The sequence below is a fragment of the Protopterus annectens genome, chromosome 12.part0 (genome assembly GCF_019279795.1).
Source record: "Protopterus annectens isolate FY-2018-M chromosome 12.part0, PAN1.0, whole genome shotgun sequence".
Lineage (NCBI taxonomy): Eukaryota > Metazoa > Chordata > Ceratodontiformes > Protopteridae > Protopterus > Protopterus annectens.
The window spans coordinates 881,034,280-881,047,881 of record NC_056746.1 but is presented as its reverse complement, the minus strand read 5'-3'; the positions used below and the strand labels follow the sequence as shown (position 1 = coordinate 881,047,881).

The following is a 13,602-nucleotide window of genomic DNA, read 5'->3' as shown; positions in this document are numbered from 1 at the left end:
GGAACTATATCATAAACACACTTTACAAATATGCTTTATAAGGTTAAGCAAGAACATAGCACAGTTGTGTATACTTGCCATAAATGTAGATGTTAAAACTGTTGCAGTCATTACATTTGGGTAAATGAAAAAACACACAAACTGCCAGCACTTCACCAGTATCTTACTTTCTTTATTCCAGTGATCTGGTACCTCGGCAATTCGCCTTCAAGGATCACAGTTAATTGAATACAAACATAATACTTATATACTCACTAGGACAATTAACGTCTTAATTAACTAATTAAACAATAAAAACATTTTAAAGTGACCATAAGCTTATAATAAATATAGAATGAAAAAATATGTGTGTATATATACTAATATAAATAATTCATTAACTACCTAATTCCTGATTCATACCATTAGGCTTTACAGTATGAAACTTAAAAATCATTCTAGTTTCAAGCTCCAATAATTTTACTACAATGTCATCCCCATTACCATTAAGGTTGCCCTTAGTCAGCCTGAATTCCAAAGTCCTGGGTCCCGCGTCCGCTGCTGTCGCCCCTTCCCTGACGTCAGGGGTATAAAAGAAGCAGCCAATGCCATTTTCTTTAGTTTTTCTTGCCCCAGTGCCCCCTAAAAGGGTAGTCAAAATGTACATATATATATATATATATATATATATATATATATATATATATATATATATATATATATATATATATATATATATATATATATATACACATATACATGCACCAATATAAACTTTACCTTCATCTACAAGCAAATACACCACAAAGGTACCATCAGAAGAAAGGGGAATGGCGGGTGGGTAACCTGGACTGCAACAGTGAATACACTCAAACATCTACATTTATGGTATGTACACAACTGTACTATGTTCTTCGTGTTTCACTGTTGCAGTCATTACATTTGGGTAGAGTCCCAAAGCTATGGTTGGGAGGCTGAAGCTAAACAGCATTAGGAGCGGCTATGAAGCCCTGCAGAACTGCAGTAGCAAAGCCTGCCCCAGATTTAGAGTAGAGTGGCAGAGGATAGTGCTTTTTAAAGGTGTGCACTGAACTCCAAGTAGCAGCCTCTAAAATGTCCTTGGTTGGTACTCCCCTGAGAAAGGCTCCTGAAGTGGCTGCAGCTCTGGTTGAATGTGGCCTAATGCCCTTAGGCACTGGCTTGCTATGGTGTAAGTAGCAGAAATGAATGCAGAGGCCTATCCACTTGAAATAGTCTGCTTTGAGATAGCCTTTCCTTGTGATCCTGCAGCATATGCCACTAGTAATTGCTCTTGATCCTGCAGCATATGCCACTAGTAATTGCTCTGTCTTTCTGAAAACTTTGGTTCTGTCCAAGTAGAATCTAAGCTGTCTGTGCACATCCAAAGAATGCAGAATTCTCTCCCCCTTGTTCTGTGGGTTTGGATGAAAAGTTGGCAGATGAATAGTTTGGTTAAGAGCCACACTGGACACCACCTTGGGCATAAATGTTGGGTTTGTCCTCAGAGACCCTGTCTGGATAAAAAATGATAAAAGGTTCCACAACCATGAGTGCCTGTAGCTCTGAAACTCGTCTTGCAGAAGTTATTGCTAGGAGCAGAGATGTTTTCCATAATAAAAACTTTATATCAGCAGCAGCAGCTGGCTCAAAAGGAGGCAGGGTGAGTTTTTCAAAGACATAGTTGAGGTCCCATGCAGGCATTGGTGATCTCCTTGGAGGCCTTAAAATTTTGGCTCCTCTGAGGTACTGCTTTAATAAGGGATGAGAAAAGATGGGTGGCTCTGTATTGTAATGAGCCGAAATGGCAGAGGCATGAATTTTAATAGATGAAAAAGATAGGCCTTTGTCCAGCATCTCAGTTAAGTATTGTAAAATCTGAGGAATATTTGGCACAGCTGTATCAGTTCCTTGTGCCTGGTTCCAATCACAGAATCTCTTCCATTTTCCAGCATAAGATTTTCTAGTACTAGGCCTTCTGGCTTCAAAATGACATCCATCACAGCTTTACTGAGAGGTGTGTTTTGTATGACTACATTATCCGCCATGCTGCCAGGTTTAAAGCCCTGAGTTGGCTGTGCAGGGTCTGATTGTTTTGCTGGGACAGTAGATGAGGTATTTGAGGTAAGATCCAAGCTGGGCATGGAGACAAGTTCCTTAGGATTGGAAACCAGTACTGGCAGGGGACAGTCTGGGGCAATCAGTATCATTTTTGGCTTCTCCTGTCTGACCTTTAGGAGTAACTTGGGGAGAAGAGGCAGTGGGGGGAAAGGCATATACTGATAGGGCATCCACTTTCCATGCTTGTCTGTGATAAGTCCTTGTGCAGAATCTTTTTAGTTCGTAATTGAGAGGGGAGGCAAATAGATCTATGTCCGAGCATCCCCATTTCCTTGTTATCATGCTGAAGACTTGTGGATCCAGCTGCCACTCGTGGGGATCCATGAGGTTTCTGCTTAGTTCATCTGCAAGAGTATTTTCCCTTCCTGGCAGGAATTGTGCCTGCTGGCAGGAATTGTGCCTGCAGATGTACTTGGTAAGTCAATGCTGTGTCCCACCTGCAGATGTACTTGGTAAGTCAATGCTGTGTCCCACAAAGTCATGGTTAGTCTGCAAAGGGGTAAGAATGTGTGCCCCCCTGCTTGTTTATATACCACATGACAGTGGTGTTGTCTGTCTTTATCAGTAGTTGTCCTGGATGAAATAGGTCCTTGAAGGCTGTCAGGGCATTTTGAACAGCTAGCATCTCTTTTTGATTGATATGTAAATGCATTTGGGTTGAGGACCATGTGCCCTGAATGCATCTTCCTGCCATGTGGGCCCCCCCAGGCATAATCTGATGCATCCGTTGTTAGTGTCTGCCTGGCTGGGGGTAATGTGAATGGCTGTCCCTTGTTTTGGTGACAAGCCTTTGCCCACCATCGAAACTCCTGTTGTAGGCAGGGAATGAGAGTAATCACCGTTTCCAGGCTGTGGCAATGTTGAGTCCAAACACTTTTTAGGTACCATTGAAGTTTCCTCATATGCAGTCTTGCATATGGAATTAGTACGATGCAGGATGTCGTGAAGCCCAAAGCCTGCAGAATTTTTCTTGCAGATAACTGGGCCTTTCTTGCCAACATTTTGAAATAGGTAGTCAGTTGCCTTTGTTTGTCTGGCGTGAGATAAGCCATCTGGGCTGTTGTACTTAAGCTTGCACGCAGGAATATTATTTCTTGAGAGGGTACTAGTTTTGATTTATTTTCTTTGACTGTGTACCCTAGGCATGTTAGAAGTCTTTTCACAAACGCCAGATGCTGTAGAAGAATGTCCTTGTTCTCTGCTTGAATTAGACAGTCATCCAAGTAAGGATATATTTGTATTCCTCTTTGTCTGCAGATTGCAATTACTGGTGCCAGGCACTTTGTAAAGACCCTGGGCGCAGTAGATGAGCCAAAGGGCAGCGCTGAGAACTGGTAATGCATTGAGCCAGCCTTGAATCGGAGGTATCTTCTGTATAATTGTCTGATTGGGACATGCAGGTATGCCTCTTTTAGGTCTACAGTCACAAGCAAAGCGTTCTTGCCCAGCATGGGCAGAAGCTGCTGCAAAGTCAACATCTTGAATTTTGTTATATCCAGGGAAGTGTTCAGAATAAATAGGTCCAGTATTGGTCTCCAGGCCATGTCCTTTCTGGGTACCAAGAACAGTCGAGTAAAATCCTTGCCCCTGCTCTTGCTCTGGAATTGTTGAATGGTCCCAATGTCCATGAGGGATGAGACTTGTGTTTGTGCCTCTGTCCATTGATTTTTTGGCAGATCTGGCCAGCCGTTTGCCTTTGGCAGGGTATGGAAATGGAACTTGTAGCCTAGTGACACGATATTTAGAACCCACTTGTCCTGGGTTATGATGTGCCAATTTTGAGAAAAAAGTGCTAATTTTCCCCCTAAGGGTGCTGCCCGGAGATAAGTGCTTGGTGCAGGCAGGGGGAAGTCATTGGGACTGTTTCCTGTATGGTTGTGATTTGTCTTCTCCAACTTTGGAGGTAGAAGCACCCCATTGCTTTGACCTGTATGACCCTTGCGCCTGGGATCTGCCTCTAGGGCGTCTGGATCTGCCCCTTTGAGGTCTGTCTGACACAGGAAAGGACCAATTCTTTGTAGGCCAGTGTCTACTAAACCTAGGTGGCTGTACTTGTAAAAAATCTTTGACAGTTTGCATAGATTTAGCTTTGTCCTCCATTTTCTTTAACACCTCTTCTGCCTTAACACCAAAGTATCATGCTGTAAAGGTGCATCTAATAATTTAACTTTGACATGATCAGGCAGGATTTGTTCCTTTAAACAAGCATGCCTCCTAAATACAGAACCCATAACTGCGGCCCTGCAGGAGGCCTCCAAAGAATCAAAACCACACTGCAAAGTATGTTTTCCAACTTGTTCAGCTGCATGCAATAAATCCTGCATTTCCTTGTTTTCTGCACATTCAGCGTTTAATAACATTTTCTGTTTAAGCAATGCCATGACATGTTGCTGATATTTGAGCATATGAAACTGACAGTTTAAGGCCCTTATAGCCAAGATAGCAGATGTGTGAACCATTTTTCCCCATCTATCCAGTGTTTGCAGCAGAAGCCTCAACTCCTTTGGGACCCTGTGAAATAGTTTCTGGGTCTGCAGCAGGGTTTTTAAGAGGAATTTATGAGAGTCAGGAACCCTGTAATATCCGTCAGGCTTAACAGGTGCTGGAGGCAAGGAGTCAGGGGTAAGACTAGACTCCGAAAACACATCATCTACAATGTCTATCACAGGTGGAATGGCTAGTGGCCTGTGTTGAGGTAGTAAAAAGAAATCCCTGAGCCTCTTTTTAGATTCTGAAAAATCTTGGCTCTCCCAATGGAAATGCTCCCTCATGGTATGCAAGGTTTCCCCAAAAGAATAGTCCTCTGGAGGAGAAGCTGAAAGTATAGATTCTTCAGCATCAGAATCCTCATAGGGGGGAAGAGAATATTCCTGATCAGAAGAGGAATCAGAAGAAATAGAAACCTGATCTGAAGATTCATAGTCAGTCTCTTGCCTAGGCCTGGGAACCCCTGATCAAGGTAATCAAGTCTTTGGCCATTTTGAGCATCTGTTTTTTGGGCATAGAGGCCTGTCCACGTGGCTCTTGAGTTTGTTTCTTTGCTTTAGAAGGTGCTTTAGTCTTTGCCTTTGAAGCTGAAGGTGGTTTAATGTAAAGGTGTTTAGGTCTGAATACACTCTCAGGAGCTGGTGCCTGCTCAGCGGCTCTGGACTCATCTGAAGGAATAGTATCCGAGGCTCCAATATCCTGAGTTTCCAGCGGCATGGCCGACTCCACGTGGGAGTCGGTAGCAGGTGTCAGGGGCTGCGAAAGCGCCTCAGTGAGAACCGGCGACTGGCTTAGGAGAAGCTTAGTCGTCAGTTTTGGGCCTCAGTTGTCTCTCTCTCTCTCTCTCTCTCTCCTTTTCTTTGCATTTTTTGTGAACTCCGGTAGTCGGATGGCTATCCGATGACATTTCTGGATAATTAATCCGGCGTCCAAAATAGTTTAAAGCAAAATCATACCGACGCTTAATAGTGCATTGGGTAAATCTAGCACAAAACCGAAAACCAGAAACGTTGTCATCAGGGCCTAGGCAAGGAATACAGTAAGAATGAAAGTCCTTATGAGGTATTTGCTTTCCACAAGAAATACAATTATTTACTTTTTCTGACATCGGTCTGGAGCAAGAAAAAAAGTTTCCCCAATGGGGTACTTAGCTTTATTGAAGACTTCGGATCTGAAACTTGAACATGAAAATCTCACGAGTCGGCCGACCAGCACTTGCGAACTGCTTATGATTAGACCAAAGAAAATGGTGTTGGCTGCTTCTTTTATACCCCTGACGACCTGACTTCAGGGAAGGGGCGACAGCAGCCAAAGAAGGACCCAGGACTTTGGAATTCAGGCCGACTGAGGGCAACCTGCCAGCAGGATTACCCAAATGTAATGACTCCAACAGTGAAACACGAAGAACATCTGCATGTTCTCAAAAGTTAAAAGCAAAAACTTTAGCATATGAACTTGACAGTTTAAAATGTTGAATGATAAAAATTTTCTTCCCCATCAATCCAATACTTTCCCATCCTGGTCAGGGGAAATGAAATTAGCATTACAGATCTGTTTGTAGATTTTGAAAGAGAAATCACAACAGGGTCTGCTCTAGGATTAGAAAACAAATGCTTACAAGTTGGAGATACCCAGCATAATCAGATGTTCTATGGGCAGGAGTTTTTTTGCTAAACCAGAGTTAATATTACATTAAAAAAGATTAGATCTGCACTCTAGTGGCAGTGGAGAGAAGCCTGATCGCTAAGTTGGGAGTCATTCTAAGTTGGTGACTGACGACAGGGCCATTTTGATTGTTTAGTCAGTTTTTGCATCTATTTAAAGCTGGAGCATTTGCAGAGCTCTGGGATCATTTCCAGAGAACTTCCAACTGCTTGACTTTCACACCACACATTTGAGGGTCCTATGCTTCAATGCTATGCTGCCCTTGGCAAAGAAATACAATAACTTTTGCTAAAGTATTTATTTAATTAGTTATCTTTGTTTACTGGAAAAGTTCAACTGAGTAATACCCACTTTCAGTGGAGAGCTGGGAAGAAAAGCTCCATTTGTTTACATTGCATTACATTAAATTCCAGTTAAATGCAAAGTAATTATATTTCTATTTACATTTATACAGAAACGGTAGTTACATTTACACATTCTAAGATTTTACAGAGGTGGAAGTTAAAGAGAAAGCCCACATGCAACTTAGTGGACTGTACATGCAGCAGTTATGTAAAAAAACTGTTTTGTCATTGCAGTGAGACGTTGAGTGTATTCTGTTTAGGAGCGTCTTAGGAGAGTACTGTATGGTGAACACAGTCTCAGTCTTGAGATGAGCATGTTGCACTTCTACTTACAGTTTATGACTGTTGCTATATTTTTGCAGTGCCCCTGCACTGTACATCATTTAAAGTGCCGCTGAAATTGACATTCTAAAACTGCTGGAACCAGAGCACTGAAGGAGTCTAGGTCACGCTGAGAATACAAAATAAAAAAATGTTTCCACTTACTGGAACAAACCTTCCTGTTAGAAGATTTATGAGCTGCAACCAAAATACTTTTAACTGGTGAAGACAACCCAGGTGTCCTGACTATCATGGGAACTGCAGCAGCCAAGCAGTGAGCTTCAGACTGACCAGGTCTGGATGGGGTATCCCAGAGGGATAAGAGATGAGATCTGGAATCGGATTTAACGTCCAGGGTGGCACACAACATGAGACCACAGAGAGGGGGAATCATACTGGGTGAGGCCAGAATGGGGTAACGAGGATGACAGAGCTCCCCAGCCTGCAAGCTATCTGAAGAAATGTCAGTGCTGGGGGCAGAGGAGGATAAGCATACAGAAGACTGGAAGGCCAAGCATGAACCAGAGGGGATCAGAGTGAAAAACTCGCTGCATTTCGCGTTAGAAGGAGAGGTGCAGAGATCGCAGCAAGGCTGACCCCACTTGAGAAAGATCTGTTTAGCTACCAAAGGATTCAGAGACCACTCATAAGGCATTAAGACAGACCTGCTGAGCCTGTCAGCTAGAACGCTGGACTTCCCCGGAATGTGCGTTGCCAACCAGCTGGTGGAGATCTCTCACTCCCACTCTCTCATGGTCTTGCGACACAGGGGATAAGACCTGGTACCACCCCTGCTTGTACCAGGCCACTGACATACTGTCAGTCTGGATAGCAATCGCCCCTAGAGGAAGATGGGCATGGAGAGCTTGCAAAGTTAGGAGCACCGCCCTTATCTCCAGGACATTATTATGCAATTGAGTCTCAGGGACCACATACCTTGGACTATCCTTCCCAAATGGTGCCTCCCCACCCTAGTAGGAAGGTGTCTGTAGCCACAGTGGCCAAAGGGGGAGGCAGAAGAAAAGGGCGACCCCAGAGAAGATCCAGGGAATGAATCCACCACAGAAGAGAGTCTCTGCACACCTGAAATACTCGAAAATAGTGAGACAAAAGAAAGATCTAGCACGGACCACTGAACTGCAAGGGTCCATAGAAGTACCAACATGAGTAGTTGTGGCCGCCATGCACCATAACGCCCGTAATACCAATTCCACCATCGACGACTGAGCTTGAAGGATACAGAGGAACTGTAGTTTCAGAGACTCTATTCTCTCTGAGGTTAGAAAGACCTTGGTTTGAATCGTGTCCAACTGAGCTCCAATAAAATCTTCCACCTGAATCAGAGCCAGTAACTATTTGTTGAGACTGATGGTTATGCCCAACTGGTGGGCTAAGTGAAGCAAGGAATCCCTTACTTGGCAGAGTTGATGCCTGGAAGGGGCAGTAAAGGAGCCAGTTGTCCAGATTGGGGAAGGCCTGAAATCCCTGTAGTCTCAGTTGAGCTGCTACCACTGCCATCATTTTGGTGAACACCCTGGGGGCTGTAGTGAGACCAAAGGGGAGTGCTATGAACTGGTAATGACTGGCCCCCAGGCAGAAGAGGAGAAACCTCAGAGAGTGTCTGTCCATTTTGATGTGGTATACGCAACCTGAAGGTCGACCAAGCATATCCAAATCCCTCTTCTGCAGAAAGGGCAGGACAGATTGAAGAGTGACTATCCAGAATTATTTTCCTGGCAACTGACAGATTTTAAGATGGAGAGATTCAAAGTGGGTCTCAAGTCCCCCGCCTTCTTTTACACCAAAAGGAATCTGGAATAAAAGCCTAATCTGGTCTGGGGGGATGGGTTGGATGACTCACTTTTCTAGCAGCTTTGCAATTTCCAGTGTTGCTTCCTCCCTTTGCGTGGATGGAACATCCGGGGATATTTGGGTGGAAGAGGTGATTAACTGAAAGGGACAGAATAGCCTCTGGATAGGATTTGCAACAGCCAACGATAATCCGTGATCGACTCCAAGGCTGTTAGGTGTAACTAGAGGTGTCCCGAAACTGCCTCCAGAGTTGAGCAGCTGGGCAACCCTTCAGGGCTGCTGTGCGGGCCTGTCCGAGAAAGGCTCTTGAGACCCCTGATTTCTCAGACCCCCCCCCTGCCTCAGGGGTGGAATCTATCAAATCCCCCTTTGCCTCTATGGGAAGGCAAGTCCTGAGTATCCTAGGAGCAACTCAGACTTTTGGAGCCACATCTTCTTTGCCCCCACTGACTCCTCAAAAAGGTTCGTTAGGGGGTGGAGAAGTGGATCACGACAGCAGACAAAATCTTCCCGTCCTTCTCACTCTGGACAAGAGTGTCATGTACCAACTTTCCAAAGAGGGTGGAACCGTCATACCGGGCGTTAGTAAAGGATGCCTTAAAGGGTTTCGAGAATGCACAGAGAGAGTCAGAGTCACGTGTGACGCCTGATGGCAACTCCTGTCCTGGCAGCTCTAGCAGCTCCCTCAGTAGAATGAGAGTGAAGCCACATAGAAGTGTTAGCAACTGACATGAGTGTGGCCATGAGAGAAGAGAAAACCTTCTGGCCCTTGGCCGGTGGACCAGCAGAAAATGAGTGATTACGGGACTGCTTCCTCGGCTTGTCCTTGTGTTTATGCTTGTTCCCGTCCCTGGACCTCTTGGTGGAAGGTTGAGTCGCAGAGGCCGGGGCGGAGACAGAAGTAGCAGAAGAAGCTGGGGTTGAGGAGGCCTGGGCCCTTGTGGTAGGAGGGAGAAAAATGCCTTTTAAGACTAGCTTATTCATTCTGTCCAGCAGTGCATTGTGATTGAAGCCCGCGCAGATGGAACAGGAGGACTCTAAATGGGAACCCCTAAGCATAGCGCGCGCAGACACACACACGATAGAAATTTTTTTTTTTTTTTTTTTAATATATATACCTATGCGAACAGCACAAGGGGGGGAAGGTAGAAAAGATAGACATTTAAGTAAGAAGAAAGTAGAGAATCACAAAAAACTCAGTCACTTACCCAAACAGAAGCTCAGAGCAGCGGATCACGATGCTTACGCTAGTGGGGCAAATGAGATCTGAAGGGAGGAGGGAGATAGGGGCATTATGGGTACGGGAGAAGCTTGGAGCTCGGATCAGATGCTGGAAATGCAGCCCAGTTGGATCCATACTGGATCAGAGTACCCACAGGTTGAAGAGCAAATGAAGACAACAACTTCAGATCTTAGTTTAGGTAGTATTTTTCTTTATATGAGCCTGTCTTGCAATGTTATTTTAAATATTTCTTGTGTTTTGAACTTTGATGTCACTGGGAATATATATTTAGTATTGTCTTGTGCTTTTATTATTAAATATATTTGTTGTGGCTGATCTTTGGTAGTTGAGAGTACTTTCATATTTATTTGGTGACACTGTGTGGCCACTCCTAACAGCCTTACTCTTTGTCAAACTTTCATCAGTATTAATATTATACGGCAAAATTGGACACCCTTTATTAAGGGCCTTAAAGTAGCTGATAAGGAGCGACTGGTGGCAGTGGTAACTACCTGATAATCTGGGCAGAAGGGGACACAGCTTGTAAACCTGTGCCAGCTTTTCCCCAGGCATGTGTGTGCATAATCAAACCTCAAAGAGTGCATGTTTCAGCTACTTGGGCAGGGACACGAAGCACTGGCTGGACAAAGAGGGTGCTGGAGGACTTAGCTTGGTCACTCAGCTGAGATCTTATCTCTATAGCTGTGCCAGTGGGGAGTCTTACTGGGGATCTGGAGAAAGGGTGAGAAACCAGCCCCGGACTGACTGTGGTCTCTGTGTGCTTCTAAGTGAAATTGCATTTGATACAGAGCTGCATCTGGAAATCTGTGCATGTATCTCTTTAACCACTCAGTGAATGTTCGCCACTGGTGAGGATAGGGTCTCCTTGATTAGTGCTTCAGTGGTGGGTCATCACACCAACAATCAACTTGTGTGTGTCAGTAATACTGGTTTATTCACGCCTGGCTTACTACAGCACCAGATATTGGTAAACCATGTTCTTACCCACAACTAGTTTGCTACACAAACATTTCATCTACAAGGAATAAACCTGAAGTATAAAACATCAGCACCAACATCAAGAAGTTGTTCTAAAGACAGATGCTGAACATTAAATGACACATTTTGAAACAAAAGTTACAGAATCTTCCATACAGGGCCAGCAAACAAAGATCTATTTAGTCAAGTAAGGTAAAACACTATATATCAGTAGTCTACCTTTGAAACAGTTTATTCTATGGAAAAACTGTTGACAAAGAAGCTGGCAGATAAATGGCAAAGCAGTTTGACTTATGCAAACCTGACCCCATAGAGTAATGTCAGATATTTTGTGAAATGGCAATTTATAAAAGTTTTTCTTTATTCAAACAAAATGTTGAAACTCTTCTAAACACAGCACCTGCCCCCAACTCGCTCCCTAAAAAAAACTCAACTGGACAGTAGTCTAATAACTTAAATGTGAAAATAATGCATTCAAAAGTGTCTTGATTTTTTTTTTATACTGCTTCAAAAAGTTAGAGTGGACTATGTCCAGTACTGTGTGCAGCCTTGTAAAAATACTCCACCACAATGAAACAGTAGCAAGTCAGCTCATCACTCGCAATAAAACAAAACTTCAGAGCTGGATGAGTGGAAATGGTTAGCATCTACAAACCTGGAATTTAGTTATAGACACAATAGGCAAACAAATTAATTCCATTGCACTTACATGATTACGACAGGTTTTTCAGCACATGGGTATCAACTAGATATAGATGAAGTTGCCAAAATCTGACAATTTTTTTTAAACACAATTACATTATCAGCATTTTTCCCTCACAATTACTTAAATGCACTCCTTCTCAAAAACAATGAAAAGGACAAGTTCCACAGGACATCAAAAGATGTTGCAGATGAGCAGTCAGACAAAATGCAGGGCACATCGTAAGAGGAACGGACTACCTATATCAATTCCTCTTGTAATCTTCTTCTCACTGGAAGCATGGTGTCCAATAAGATCTTCAACCCAGTGGATGTAGTTCAACCTTAAGGGAACCGTAGGAATCAGCCTTTCCAATGGGATGTCAATTGTCAGCCCAAAATCCTCCTTCAGCAAAGTACAGGTTAGCTCTCTTACAGCTTTGGGATCCTTGAAGTTTAGGCTACGGAATGAAATGAAGAACACCACTGTTAGAGGAAAGCTACACTCTAAAAGCATTCATACCAGAAATAATCAGCAGAGGGTGCAAAACTTTTTCTGTAGGCAACAAATTAAGTGGCAAAAAATGACAGCTTTAAAAATAATGTTCACCGGTACCACTTCTGATAAAATTGTCTGTCTGCATGCTGACATTTCTAAACTGCATAATACAAAATTACTCAAACAAACTCTAACACATAAAACAGCTCTAACTTCTTACTAACAGATTTGTACATTTCATAAAACAACACTGCTATTCCTCACATAGGCACAATATAAAATGCACACTTTTTTTATCAAAACTAGTATAAACCATAGAAGAGCTGAGCTACTTATCGCCCCACATCCATGCCAGATTTACCAGATTCTGCTAACCCCACCAGATTAAATAGCATTTGTTGTGGCTGTTGTGGAACATAAGAGTCTCATGGGGTCTCGGCGATCCACATTCTGTTTGTGTTTTTTTTTGTTATACCACATCTTTTTCCCAGCCCCTTCCCCTACATTCACTGACCATGCCTCCCCGAGACACTATTCGAATCAAGGTTGCCTGGTCTTACTTAGGGATTTACCTCTCTATGCCACAGTGCTGGTCTTCGGTCAAAGATCTTGAATGAACTATTTGTGTATGTATAAGTATATTATACATGTGTATATCTATTTTAGTTTTATTTTGCTTTTGTTTACTGGTAAAAATGCAATGGAGATAAAAAAAAAACTTTCCAGTGTAAGGGCAAAGAGAAAAGCTCAAAGTATTACAAAATTTGAAGAATAGGAAATTCATGACAATTTTAACACACTTGTACAACAAATATTTGTATAGCAAAAGGGAGAATACACACCATTATTCCTTAGAGAAAAGACTAAAAATGAAAACTACAAACTGCTATCGCAAGAACTAAGAGAAAACGTGTGTAAATTCTGGTCATAGTAAGTCAAGGCTACTTTAATATATCTAGATTTAAAAAAAGCAATACGCTATCAGGGAGTGAAAGAAAGAGAAGGTGATGAAAGTACTACAGAGGTTAATGTAGTCTGGAACAGAATATATTGTACTGCATGGGTTATTACATATTTAGGAGAAGTGGAAGAGAGAGAGAGGCATACAGTGCAGTAACAGAAGTGTAGTGCAATGTGGGAAGAAGAGTACAGGAATGTATGTCTGACTCACTAGAATAGGATGTGAAGAGCATTAAGGAGTGACACAATGGGAAGAAAATACTTGGGAGTAGGATTAGCAAAGAACCAAGCCGCTTTCTGGATCCTGAGCTGTGATATAAATAAGCTGACAATTGGTACACATCAAATGGGCAATATTTTTATATGGATAGATGTGTGTAGAAATACATTTGTGTCCTTGTGTGTACACATACATCTACATATACATAAACACATACAATATACACACGTGTGTGTGTGTGTGTGTGTGTGTGTGTGTGTGTGTGTGTTTTTTG

The 13,602-nt window shown here is 42.9% G+C and overlaps 1 protein-coding gene across 2 annotated transcripts in view; it reads right to left on the bottom strand.

The window, feature by feature from the left end:
* METTL16 (methyltransferase 16, N6-methyladenosine) overlaps window positions 1–13,602 on the bottom strand; it is a 696,416-nt gene that overhangs the window by 570,340 nt on the left and 112,474 nt on the right. For both annotated transcript variants that reach the window (XM_044089910.1, XM_044089909.1), the window contains one exon: window positions 11,911–12,110. In XM_044089910.1, coding sequence (XP_043945845.1) covers window positions 11,911–12,110 — 200 coding nt within the window. The remainder of the gene's footprint in view (window positions 1–11,910; window positions 12,111–13,602) is intronic.